At 39.3% G+C, this 13,946-nt stretch overlaps 2 protein-coding genes across 2 annotated transcripts in view; one reads left to right on the forward strand and one right to left on the reverse strand.

The window, feature by feature from the left end:
- LOC103716322 (ARM repeat superfamily protein) overlaps window positions 1-717 on the reverse strand; it is a 37,328-nt gene extending 36,611 nt beyond the window's left edge. Inside the window, exons 1-2 of the mRNA XM_008804274.5 lie at window positions 380-717; window positions 59-272 (exon numbers count right to left, since the gene is read on the reverse strand). Coding sequence (XP_008802496.4) covers window positions 59-272; window positions 380-539 — 374 coding nt within the window. The 5' untranslated portion in view covers window positions 540-717. The remainder of the gene's footprint in view (window positions 1-58; window positions 273-379) is intronic.
- A 2,374-nt stretch (window positions 718-3,091) lies between these two features.
- LOC103716321 (nucleobase-ascorbate transporter 11-like) lies at window positions 3,092-13,870 on the forward strand. Its single transcript, XM_008804273.5, has 10 exons — window positions 3,092-4,079; window positions 5,106-5,203; window positions 5,287-5,457; window positions 7,205-7,305; window positions 9,454-9,589; window positions 9,731-9,781; window positions 10,002-10,289; window positions 12,160-12,394; window positions 12,600-12,880; window positions 13,534-13,870. Exons 1-10 carry the CDS (start codon window positions 3,332-3,334, stop codon window positions 13,753-13,755), a joined length of 2,331 nt encoding a protein of 776 aa, XP_008802495.4. The 5' UTR covers window positions 3,092-3,331; the 3' UTR covers window positions 13,756-13,870.
- Window positions 13,871-13,946: the final 76 nt, after the last annotated feature.

The following is a 13,946-nucleotide window of genomic DNA, read 5'->3' on the forward strand; positions in this document are numbered from 1 at the left end:
AGAAGATTAATGAAGCAGCAAGTAGATTGATAAATTTAGCGGCAAGAAAAGGATGTACTGGTATCGTCGAACAAGGTACTCTAGGGTCCTGAGAGCCGCAGGGAGTTGCAAGTGCCCGGAAAGCAACCGCAGGTATGAATGTATCGACTTGTTGATCTTTTCTTCTTCTTTGGGAACCATCTTCTCCCTGTCCAACTCGAGACTGGTCTGGCTAAAAAGAGTATCTTCATAGCTTCTAAAGCGGCCATCAAGATCAACAAGAACCTCCAACCCTGCAATTCGATGACAGACGGTAAAATCAACCAAAAGAAGAAAAAAGGGGATCAAATCAACACCATAGCTCGATCTTGAAATCAAGAAAGGCCAGGAAAGGACTCGCCAGATAAGGCTATTGGAAGAATCGTTCTGAGATCGATGTCCGCGGCCTCTTTCGGATCAAAGATGACGGAGGGGCGAGTCCGAGGCCTTCTGATCGGATCTGGGGCTCCCTTCAGGACGGATTTGATCGCCTGAAGCTGTGACGCGATCGAGGAAGCCATGGCGGATTTGGGAGAGGAAACGCGCGAGGGAGGGCGGGAGGGAAGTAGGGATAAAGGTTAGGGTTAGGGTTTTTGCGAGGAGGCTTCTTGGACTAAAACGTCGGAAACGTCTTGGAGCTCTCGAGTCTCCGCATAAACCCTGAACCCCAGGCCTAACAAAGAGAGAGGAAAGCTCGCCGAGGGAGGATCAATCGACAAAAGGGGCCGGTTTAGGTTTCCATGCATGAAGTGAAATGACCTAAATACCCATTATTACGAAGCCGGTTTGGTGCTTCTTCGGATTCGAACCCATTTGACCCGGAAAGCGGTCGGTAAGGAAGGAGGTTGGGCCGTTACGCACCGATGGTGCGTGTGGGGTCAGGTCGACCCGGACTTGATCTGAAACGAATTGATCCGACTAGACGCCGAACCGAGTTCGACCCGTCAGACCGGGCTTGGGATTCCCTGCAACCAGGTTTGGGGTAGCGTACGTGTGTGGCCGTGTGGAGGCTCCTTCTTGGATATGATCTTAAAGGTTCTCAAGTTAAACTTGATTGGAACATCAGATGGAAACAGTTACTCCCGCAAAAAAGTTTTTAACTGCTGAGACATTGTCCTTTTTTTTTTTTTTGTTTAGGAAGAAGGGGAAGGAGGGAGGAAGAGGCATGCCCATCCCTGCATAGCAACCCCCACTGGACTTCACCTCGTCAGAAAAATATTCGATACTGGCATAAATAACCGTATATTAGGCATGCCGGCCGGTTTTATTCATACAGTCCCCACCCGTGGATCTGGCTCGTTATCCTTTGGGACTCCGGCATGGTTACCCTCCGTATAAGTACGTCACACGTAGCACCACTGAGGCTATCAGCGGACCAATAAGTCCTTCCAAACCACGCGTCCGAACAGAGAGCATCCGGTCTCTACAATTTAATCGACGTCTGCGGGTTTCAAACTCGAAACCGTTTAGTTGAAAGTAAGGCCCAGTTCCACTGAGCTACCTCCTTCGTCTCTAAATAATTGCGTCAATCCTATTTTGCCACACAAGCACAAGATCGGTTGGTATGTATGCGGATGCGTGTATAACCCCACTGCTTTTAAGAAATATAGTGGGTATAAAATCTCCAAGCATTGAATCCTGAAGCTCTTCTAAATGTAGAGGGAAGTCAAAATTTTTGAATAATATTGGTTAGCGTTGGCATCTCCCCTATTGCTAAAAGATTAAAAAGGGAGGGGGGTGGGGCGGGAATCATTGCCTTGAAGATAAATGATTCTCCGGGTAGAGAATGATGCAAAACAATCCAATCGCAAAAAAGGTCTCGTACACAAATAGATTATAGGTTTTATTTTTGAGATTTGGACGGAAAAAATTGGAAGCTAATCTCTGCCGATCATTTAAACTTAACTAATATAAGTGTACTATATTTCGAGCAGGACAAATACATGTAAATTACAAAGGCTTTCCTTCCCCACATGGAGCCTCTACCTTTTTCTTTTTAGTTCTTTTTCTTTTATTTGCTACAATAGCATTTTGATATTGATAGCATTTTATTTTATCAGGATTTCTTCATCAAAGTAACTAACTAAAAATTTAACCAACTTCAAAAGGAAACATTAGTCATGTTTCATTTTCAAATGCTTCCTTTTAAGAGGATATTGTCGCACAAGCATGCATATTTCTCCGAAAGGGATAACATTAATTGTATTTTTCACATATATACCCACTTGCTAGCATGAAAGTCCAGATTTTATAACTTTTATATTTTATAGTAACGGGAGAACACACACACAGATATATATATATATATCTTTGTAGCTATTTAACGATGGCTGAGTTTGTCTTATATATTTCCATAGACTTAACAAATTTCTTTAAAGGAGTAGTTCGAGCATTATCTTGTCAAATATTGTCAAATACAAGTTTACGGATTATAGTTTGTTGCTAAGAAACATGATATTGCTCATCAATATGAATCTCCTTTTAAAGAAATACATCATGTAATCATATAACAAATGAGATATAGCACCTTTTTTTTCCTTTTTAAATGTCGGAAAAAAAAAGAAGCAATCCATCCACTCATTTGGTGCCATTTTAGTTAGTGTCAACTTTTTCTCCTATAATATGATACAATATAAGCTCTTTCCACCAAATTTTTTAAAAAAATATCAATTTTTTTTATTGATTACTTTACCAACTCCAAATCAGGCCTTGAACTTGAAGTGGATCTCCTATCTATACAATAATCTATTTTATTGAAGAAACAAATAGATCACGAGGGCGTCTTCTAGAAAAATTATATTTTACATGATATGTAATATGTAACCATGCATGCAGCTAATTACAGCCCCTATTTTTGATATTGGAGCTGAGGGCTTAGTGGAGGATATAATTTCACCATGCTAAAGTAGTGCGCTTCATGAATTAATAATCCCAGGCTCCCGCTCTCTCCCTCGTTTAACTTCCAAAACCAAAGCCCGTGCCATCCGTCGGTGGCACACTAATTCCCGACGCACGAGTCCAAATCTCTTGCTCTCGAACGTTAAAAAGCTTAAAAGAAATCCAACCACCTTTCGAACGTTTATTCCACGGCGACAGCGAACGAAAGGGACACCTCACCATCTTCAAAAACGGGAGAGAGGGACACCTCACCGCCTCCTCACTCCATACTCCCCCACTGCCACCGAAAAAAGCCGCCTCTAATCCTCGCTTCCTTCCCTTCTACTCTTCTCCCACTCTCTTCGGCATTATTCCCTCGTTCCTTTTTCTTTGAGGTCGATTCCTCTCTCTCTCGTTCTCTCTTTCTCTATCGTCAATGGAGTCTGGGTCGAGCTCGGAGGGCTTCGGGAAGGGGAAGGAAAGGCCGAAGGGGCGGCAGAAGCCGGGGCCATGGCCGGCACAGATCGAGCCATTCGTGCCGCTGACGGATCACAATCCCAAGGAGCTGAAATCCTGGGCCAAAAGGACTGGCTTCAACCCCAATTTCTCCGGCGACACGACGGTGAGTAGCATCGACGAGAGGGACCCCGATGAAAGAACTGAAGCTCCGGTGGCCGCCGCCGCCCCCGCCGCTGGCGGAGGTGGACTGGATTTGGAGAAGGGTCTCGGTCGCCGTGGAGAAGCGTTGACTAAAAGAGCTGAGATCGAGCCGATATTGGGCACGAGAAGGACTCGGACTGAGAATAGGGGAATTGAAATTAATCCAGTGCCCAGAACCAATGACGATGTCGAGAATCTGGATTTTAATGATGATGAAAGGAGGGTTGAGAAGGATAAGAAGAGGATTGGGGTTGAGCTGGTAGTGAGATTGAAAGATGAGATGAGGAGAATAAGGGAGGAGCATCCGGTGAGAGCAAATAATGATGGTTTGAATGTTAATGTCCGTGGGAATGGGGGACCCGCAGTTGCTCCGGTGGCAGTTGATGAAGATTGGAAGAAGGATGAGAAGAAAGGTGGGAGGGAAGTGGAAATTGACATGTTTTCCGAATCTCCCGAGCCAGAGCAACCGTCGACTTACAGACCTGGAGGGCTTCGGTGTGGCATTACAGATAATCCGGGTCTCGGTTAGTGCATTGCCCTTATCTTTGTGTTATTGGTTTTCTTCATTCATGCAATCTTTGTCTTTGAAACTGGGGAATTATTTTACAATCACTCAAGCAGTTGCTTTCAATGATTTTTTTGTTTTGTTTCGTTCTGTTTTTATTTTTTTTAGAGAAGGTTTCAAAGAAATTGGACCTCTCTGTCAATTCACCTAGTTTCGAGTATGCATGTTTCATGTGGAGATTTTTTAAAAAACAAAAACTTCTCTTGTTATTTTTGTCAACTTCAATATTTTCATGGTTCACAGGCATGCATTAGTAAGCTTGTGGAAGTACTGACCCCATGGAATGCCGTACCGGCCCGTACCGGCCGGTACGGGTCGGTACGTACCGGTCCGGTCCTAAACCGGTACCGGAATGACAAAAAAACCGGTATTTTCCGATTTTTTATCCGAACCGGCCGGTACGGGCCCGTACCGGTCGGTTTGGAGCCCGTACCGGCCGGTTCGCACCAGTACGATTTTTTTTTTAAAGAACCACAGCGCCGCGCGCTGTGGTTTTTGAAACCACCGCGTATCGGCCGGTACGGTACCGGTACCGGCCGGTACATACCGGACCGGACCGGTACCGTACCGGTCCGGCCGGCCACCGGTACGCCGACCGGTTCCGGTACGGCGGACCTAGTCTGACCCCGATGTTAAAAACTCAAAACAGTTTGAAACGAAAGTGAAATCCCTGTCTTCAGTTTCTGATTTTTTTTCTTGTTTTAATACATGACCTGGCAATCCTCCGTTCTTTCACATGTTATAATACTAACATAAGCCTTTTCAGCCGATTGAAATGAATTATTTTCTGCTTTCCAGAGGAAATTCCCCATACAACTCAGATGAACTTTTTAAGTTTCATATATATTATTCCACTTTCTTCTTCAATGAATATTCAAAAGCCGTACATTTCTGGAACTATTGAAATTCTGACTAGGATCTTTTATCAATAATAAGAAAATTTCTTTTTATCACTGACAATTACTGATCATGCTTGTTATTGCAGCGGCTCTTATCTTTTATGGTTTGCAACATTATTTATCATTGGCTGGTTCACTTGTGTTCATTCCTTTGATCATAGTACCAGCCATGGGTGGTACTGATGTAAGGGTCTTCCTTTACAATTCCATCATCTTAAGCAACATACTGAAGTTTTGAAGATTGACTTATAGCTTTTGTGATCACAGGAGGACACTGCTAATGTCATTTCCACAACATTATTAGTTTCTGGTGTTACGACAATATTGCATACCTTTTTTGGTACTAGACTTCCACTCGTTCAAGGAAGCTCCTTTGTATATCTGGCCCCTGCTTTGGTGATCATAAACTCCGAAGAGTTCCGAAATCTCAGTCAAAATGTAAGTCTCTAGTTCTTATGATAACATTTACCATGTCGATCTATTGTTATCAATTGCTACTTTTATATGTCAAGCCCTGTACAATTTGCCAGTCATCCAGAAACTTTGCTGCTGTAAAAAAATATACCATTTTCATAGACCCTTGCAGAATAATTTGATGATGCCCATGCATGACATAAGGGGGAGGACTTAGACCTGTTGACATTATGTATATATCATGTTTCTCTTTGGGTGAGCCCACCATGTGAAATTTTTAATAATGGGGTTAAAGAGTGCGGAGACAGGGTTCGAACTCAGGACCTCTACTCTGATACCATGTTAAAATCATCACTTGTCCCAAAAGCTTAAGCTTATAGGATGAGGTAGATTTATTTATATATTTTATATTTTCTGACACTCTTGATGTTTTTATTCCAACGCTAAAGCAAAAAGCCAACATAGGACATCTAATGAGGACCCCTTTCCAAGCACAGGAAGCTGGTATCGTTAATTTCCTAATACATGAGGATGACTCACTAGGCAAAAATAATTAGGGCAAAGTGGTCAGATGTTCAACTTTCCCTTTGAACTTAAAGTCTGACCTTACTCCTAAGCAAAATTTCAATGTGATCTTACCACCAAGAAAGTGGCTACAGTCACACCCGAGATGAACAGTGTCATGCCTGAGCTTTGATGAGCATCTGGTAGCTTGGCAAAGTTCAGATAATTGTTGATTCACCCCCTTTGTAGGAATGGGTAGTTTCGCTAGTTTGCCTTTTTCATGTCAACCATGGGCAACCAAGAGTCTAATAAAATGTACCTATATCATCAAGAGAGAAAGCAAGTGGTCTCTCTGTCATTCTAGAATTGCTAGGGGAAATGTGAAGTCCTCTTATGTTAACCATCCTAAAGCAGAAACCTCCTTGTGAAAGGCCCAAAACACTCATAAATGGTCATAAGTCTCCCTCGACTAGTTGACTCGTATGGACTGGTTCAACCACTTACCAATATTCTTGAACTTGGCTTAGTTGAGAATTGAGATCAAGCTCTAATCAAGTTCAAGCTTAAAGTACTAAGGACATCTGTTTTACATGATCGGATTATCAACCTTGATATTGACCATCAGCAGTTAGTCACACTAAGTAACTACTTGGCCTCATTCAAATATGGAATTGTTTGATAAATGATCAATTAACCTTGTCCAACTAGTACTAGATACTATTTTCAACCGAACTTAGCCCAAAGTTCATTGATTTAACCCAAGAAAAAAAAAAACAATCATGCAGCCTCATTAAGACAAACCAAGTTCTACTTGAACTTGGACCCACGTTAAGAATTTTGTGTCCTAATTCAACCAAGCATGGTGCCTCTAACTGAATCTAGTTTTACTTCCATAATCAGACTTATGTGCCACTCTTATGCTAGAAGAATAAACCATAACCTTCGTAATGAGCAATTGATCATCTTAGCATTTCCTTTCCAGTGCACATATGCCTGAAGAAGCTTGTTTGTTATGTGACCACATAAATAAATTAGATTTTTTCCATCTCTGTATTTTCTCACAATCCATGTACTTCAGAGGTAATTTTTTTATGAGTACGACTTGTAACCAAGCGATAATAGTGACTTGCTGGTTGACTCTGAAATTCAGATGCTAATGTAATATCCAACTTTTAACATTTCAAAAAATTATAAACTTTGCACTGGGCAACAGTCCTGCTGTTATTTTGCTTGATGACATCACGTGCTTTTGTTTGGTCACATGCAGAAGTTTAAGCACATAATGAGGGAACTACAAGGGGCCATAATTGTTGGTTCAGTTTTTCAGACAATCTTGGGATACGGTGGCCTCATGTCACTTCTTCTACGGTATCTTTTAAAGCTAAATTGTATTTTTTTAAAAAAAATTTTGATTATTTATTCTTGAATTCCAATGTTGTTATTTCTAGCATGCAATTTTCTGTTTGAGCCAAATGCTTTTAGTGATTTGTCGTTGTCACTGTATTTCATAGTTTAGGTGGGTAACCACTGCTATCAGTAAGTTTAGAAAGCAGGAGTATCTGATGTTGTTGCCTATGAAGTAATATGTTGAAATGTTTAGTTACAAATAGTTTTCTCTTTTCCTGAAAAGTGATTGTCATAAAATACATGTAATACATCAGTTCAGTGAAAAATGATAGGCAGTATAATTCACACTGATCCACTGTTTGCAATTACTGTTAGCAGAGTTGGTTGGAACCCCTCCCTCTCCCCTGAGTCTTGCCCTTGGATTAGGTCCAGGGTTCAAATACTGGGTTTTGCTTTTTTTAAAAAAATCCATTGTTGGTTTTGTGTGTATGCGGGAAGGGATTGAAAGCTTTCGTAAGTGGGCATTAAGTGGAAATTTTGCTGTTGAATGTAACTTCATCCTTTTCTTGTATATCTGAATTTTATATTTCTTTTTGAATTCAATTAGTTGTTCTCTAAGACCTTAACCGTGTGTTATATTTTAAACTTTTTGGTTGTTCTCAACAACTCGTGGTCGCAGTAAGTTATTCTTTAGAATGCTTAAGGTGCTCCTTTGCCATCTAAGACTGATTTTCTTTTCCATTTTCTTTCATCATAAATTTCCCATGTCTGTTGATTATCCTCCTGTAAATTATGGTACATGATGTCACCTAAAAGAAGCATATTCTTCTTTCATTTATTTTGTATTATTAAAGAAGTTTGCCATCATAGATTCTTTTTTTCCTGACATTATTTCAAAAGCATATATACACAACTTATGACTTGCAGACCGAGACCCAAACCTGACTTGTTTGAAACATGGGCAGTAATCTATGAACATAATCAGGTCCAATTAAATACCGAATAACCTAAACCTAGTACAAATGAGGTTGAATAGGGTCAGATTATCATATTGGGTCCAAACTTGCAGCTACTAGTGTTGACCAGCTTTGGCCAACATACTTTTGAAGGAAATTAAAGCATTTTGGCTAGTCTGGGCAGAAACTGGTCCAATCATTTCATTACAGGATATGGCCTGAAACCAATATGTTAGAGCTAGAATTGTATGTGTACTAGAATAAAGGAAAAAAAAATGATAGCATTCCCTTTATAATGCACCTCCTGATTTTATAATTCCCTTTGTGTTTTGTTAATTCTGTAGATTAGCATTGGTGTTTCTTATAATAAATAATGTGGTGTAAACTCCGAGAATGAAGTGTAAAAAAAATTATGAAATTTTGCTACTAAATCTCTAGATATCAATTGGGGCACGGGTGATTTAACTTTGTCTTACAAAGCTAACCTGGGACCTCCTTCAAATTCATACTCAAACATAGTTGTCATGGCTTTATGTATTCATAGATTTGCTCTAATTTTGCGTATAATGGACAATTGAGTGTAAACTTGATTGATGCAACTTGCACAAGTATCATTTGAGAACTTAATGTTGATAAAAAGAACATACTAGTGTTTGTTACTAAATATAAAGATCTCCCCTTTTTTGAAAAAAAAAAAAAACTATAAGAAGTCTCTGTGCCAAACTGAATCTAGCTTTGCAACAACAAAAGTAAAGTGTAAAGTTAAAAAATGTGGTGCTAATAAGAATATCATTCAGTATTAAGAAATGTTTGCCATGCAACCTGTCATTCCCTCGGTAAGCCATTCGAGAAATGAATTGAAGTCAGCATTCCCTCAAAGCAGGAGAACATGTGGGAAATGCTTTAAAAATTACAGGAAAATAAATGAATATATCATTCAATATTAAGAAATATTGATCCTATTTCCTCACTGTTAATTTTTTTAATTGCCTGTCTAGCTTCCATGTCATGCATTGATTTGTATGTCCATTTTCTGAAGGGGCACCATATTTACTTCTAGTAGACTAAATTTGTTCTGATTGATTCCAAATAGGACACATAAATATTTCAGAATTTTGTCTTATTTTGGATAGATGCTGCAAGTGCGGCACTTAAGTTTACTATGACCATCTGGTAAATCAAGCTTTATGTTTTTTTTTGGCTTATGTCACAGGTTAATAAATCCGGTGGTAGTTGCACCCACTGTTGCCACAATAGGTTTGGCATTTTTCAGCTATGGATTTCCGCAAGCTGGAACTTGTGTAGAGATCAGCATTCCCCTGATTTTATTAATTCTTATTTTCACTCTGGTAAAGGATTGGCAAGCCTGTTATACTGATTTACATGTTGCAATCTTGTGAAACATTCTTTATCATTTTGCTTTTGTATAATGTAATGAAATTCAGATAATGTGCAATAATGTCCATTTCAACACTCTTTTCTAATTGCAGTACCTTCGAAGAATTTCCTTCTTTGGGAATCATGTATTCCTTATTTATGCGGTATCTTCCTCAACCTTTTTGTTTGTCCCTTTGGTGAACTTTTAAACTCATGAATAGCATCCACAAGACCCATTTTCCGCACATTTAGCTTCTGGCTAAACACTATATGTCTGACTTTCTCTTGCAGGCCATCTAAATTAATACAGTTTCATAGAATTCAACTTTAATATAGCTTTGTTGGAAGTGATGCTTACAATCTATTCACATTATTCACTGGCAGGTTCCCCTAGGTGTTGTAATTGTATGGGCATATGCCTTCTTTCTGACAGCCGGTGGGGCTTTCAACTATAAGGGCTGCAGCCCAAATATACCTAGTTCAAACATCTTACTGGATGCTTGCAGGAGACATGTAGATACTATGAAGCATTGCCGGACCGATGTTTCTAATGCATTGAAAACTGCTGCTTGGGTCAGGGTTCCTTATCCATTCCAGTGGGGCTCCCCAACCTTCAATTTCAAGACATCTTTCATTATGGTCATTGTATCACTGGTCGCATCAGTTGATTCGGTAAGCACCATTTAAAACATCGCTTGCATTATAGATATACTTGCATGAATGCATATTGATAAGCACTGGCTTCATGACAGTTTCCAGTGGCAACTGATGCTGAAGGTATTATTTACTATGAGAAGCTCATGTCTACAATGAAGAACATATGATTTATAATTTTCTTTTCTGAGGTTACTGTTGAAATAAGTCACCCAGACCAAAATGGGAAAATGATAGATTGATTTCCATTTCATGTTGTGTCCTTAACAAATCCGCCACAAGCATCAATACATTGGCCAACCAAGGGATGCCATTTTTAGGTTAGGAGTGTAACACTTTCATCAAAGTCCCAATTTAATCTTGTCTTTGCCCTTTTTCTAATATTAATCTTTTCTTATTTATGGTGACAAAATAATTAAATCAAGTTTTGACATTTTATTTTGCACTTTCATGTTTATTTTTACCCTTTGAATTGGGGCAGTAGTACTAGGTTCTATGTGATTGTTGCATGTTAAACATACAAGTGCAGCTATAAAAAGGATAAGGGCATTTCGACTCATGGAAAACATATATTGATCTTGATGACCCTTAGGATACACCTATAGATTCCCAATAACTTGTTTCTGAAATTTTATCACCACAAGCTTGATCCCTACATCCTAGGTAGTAGTAACTGGTTCATAAAGCCGACCTTAAATTGTTGCAATGAGGCTTGATGGTTATTGCTATTGGTTTACAAGCCTTATACCAATATGGTTCTGATCAAGCTCTTCCACGATCATTACTTTCCAAGGTAGCAAACTGTCATTTGAAGACATTCTCTTTTTTCATTTGATAGCTTTTATCCAGGTAGCTATGGACTCAACCAGCAGATAAATTCACTAATTTCTTTTTCACTCAAGGATGCATGGTACACACCAGTGTGGCCTTGGACATTTTGTAAAACATCTAGTGAGAACACACATGTAGAACTGAAGGCTTAGAGTTGTTGAGCTGAGCATTTGAAAGATAATGCCTGCTCAACATCAAGCTGCGGTATTATTAGAGGCTTTCATTATCGGATTGTGATGTTAATTCCTTTTTGCAATAAGCGATCCCTGTAACCTGCAAGAACAGGATTCCAACAATTTTTGAATTTCTGATCTTTTAGTTATTTTTTGCTATCAATTAACAACATATCTATGGCAACTTGAAGTTGGGAGTTGAGTAAACTAATACAATGGGAGTGGTGATATAAATCTCTTCAGCTACAGGTTGATTATAGATCCTATCAAATTCACCTTTCTTCATGCAATTGTTAGCTATGTTAACACATTAGAGTTTTATATTAATTCCATATAAAGAGCTTAATATTGAATCCAGATGAATAGGGAAAACTGCACATTTGAAATAAGTTGACAGAAAACTTAATGCAACTGGAAACAGAAACCTATATCCTTATCATATCTGTCTTTTAATATAATTGATTTGTATTTTTGGTCCTAATTGTGGGGTTTATGTAGTCTATTTTTTAAGTTCCAGTCACCCCATCTTATGAGCATCAATTCGTAGGGTAAATAGGCGGTTATACAAACATATCTATGTTTTCAGGTGCCAAGTAATTTTATTGAGCAGTTATTATTTTGTCTCTTAGAATGTTTATCACCTTTTTTTGTGCAAGGTGAGATCTCACCATGACTTTTTTCCTCTTGCATTACAGCTATTTACCTGTAGTATTGTGCTTATGATACTGATGAGAGTAAAACAAATATTACAATAGACATGCTTTTGTTTTGTGACTTAACCCATTTATCTCAGATGACATTCGCCCCAATCTGATGATATTCAGTATAAGAATTGAATTTCTGCTTGAATTTCAATGTAGTTATACTAATTAAAAATCCTCCAGGTTGGGTCCTATCATGCTACATCCATACAAGTCAACTTAAGGCCCCCGACACCTGGAATTGTCAGCAGGGGAATAGGCCTGGAGGGGGTTTCAAGTATTCTGGCTGGACTCTGGGGTACAGGAACTGGATCGACAACACTGACTGAAAATATACACACCGTTGATGTTACTAAAATGGCAAGCAGAAAAGCTTTGCAACTTGGAGCAGCCTTATTGATCCTCTTTTCCTTTGTAGGTAAGATGCTGCGTGGTACCTAGGCATCTTGAAATTCATTTTTCATTCTTTATATAGGTAGAATCCTCAGAGCAGAAGTTCACCTATGTAATATACAAACAAAACAATTATCAGGCCTTGCGCGATTGCTCATTAGGTAACAGGACAAGAATTGCATCGTATTTTGGTTACAGATTTTTTTACTTTTACCTTTTCTTTTTGACAGGAAAAATCGGTGCACTCCTTGCTTCTATCCCACTTGCCTTGGCTGCTTCCGTTCTGTGCTTCACGTGGGCTCTGATCGTAGCACTTGGCCTATCAACTATGCAATATACTCAAACTGCTAGCTCTAGGAACATGATCATTGTTGGGTTTACCTTATTCATCTCTCTCTCCATTCCTGCATATTTTCAACAGTATGAACCCAGTTCTAGCCTCATACTTCCCAGTTATTTTGTACCTTATGCGGCTGGATCAAATGGACCAGTCCATACGGGCAGCAAAGGGGTAAGCTTTCACAGAAAGACCTTCAGGCACATTCATGAAATAATGCATGCATGAGTTTGCATACTTACCCAAAATTACAAACACCATTAATTGTCTAATTTTCTAAGATGCCCTCCAATCTCCATTGGTGACACGTGTGCCTCATCAGCATTATCTCCTAACTCATTCGTGCAAATAATATTGTAATAGTAACATGGATCTATTAGCACTTTGCCTGCCATCCTCTACTTTGTGAGACAAATTCATGGGCCATAAATGAGGGAAACAATAACTAATAGGCAGTTCAGTCAAGCATCGGGGGCTAATGCTAGAGCTGATCATTTGTATAACATGCTATTAGCCCACCTGTAAGACTTGCAAAAAGTGTTCATTCATCCAGCAGTATAAATAATGTGATGTGAGGGTAACTAGTTTCTTAAACATCTAGTATTAACATTGTTGAGCACATCAACAATCTGGTACTATTACATGTCAGGATGGAAGCATCGGACTCTGTTTATGTTCATGAGACTTTGTTACAGGTATAGTTAAGAAAAATGAAGCATGAACTGCAATACATAGTGCACGAACTGGTCCATCTTGTAACGACCATCTAGTTTATTCTGGATCTTATTTGTACTGTTTCTTACTAATTAGTTTTATGATCTGTGCAGCTAAACTTCGCATTGAATGCTCTCTTATCTCTCAACATGGTGGTTGCTCTCCTTGTGGCGTTTGTGCTCGACAACACAGTTCCTGGTAGCTGGCAGGAAAGAGGGGTTTATATCTGGTCAGATTCTAGGGCACCAGACCTGGATCCATCTTTTCTAGGACCCTACCTGTTGCCAGAAAAAATAAGGCGCTACTTTGGGTGGGCTAAGTGTGTTGGGTCATAATACAATGTCAAGCCTATGCCGCTGATCATGTGTTGGCTGTATTTATGTTGTTCAGTGTTGCAACATTCTCTTCATTCTTAAGATAATTTCGCTAAAGAGGCTATTTATTTGTTTATTTATTTTGGTTACACTTTTGCGTTCGCCTTTTTATACAGAAGCTTCAGAAGATTCACGTTGGTTTTTATGCCACA

The sequence above is a fragment of the Phoenix dactylifera genome, chromosome 3 (assembly GCF_051530095.1).
Source record: "Phoenix dactylifera cultivar Ajwa chromosome 3, Ajwa_hap1_PhDact_Kaust_v1.1, whole genome shotgun sequence".
Classification (NCBI taxonomy): Eukaryota; Viridiplantae; Streptophyta; class Magnoliopsida; order Arecales; family Arecaceae; genus Phoenix; species Phoenix dactylifera.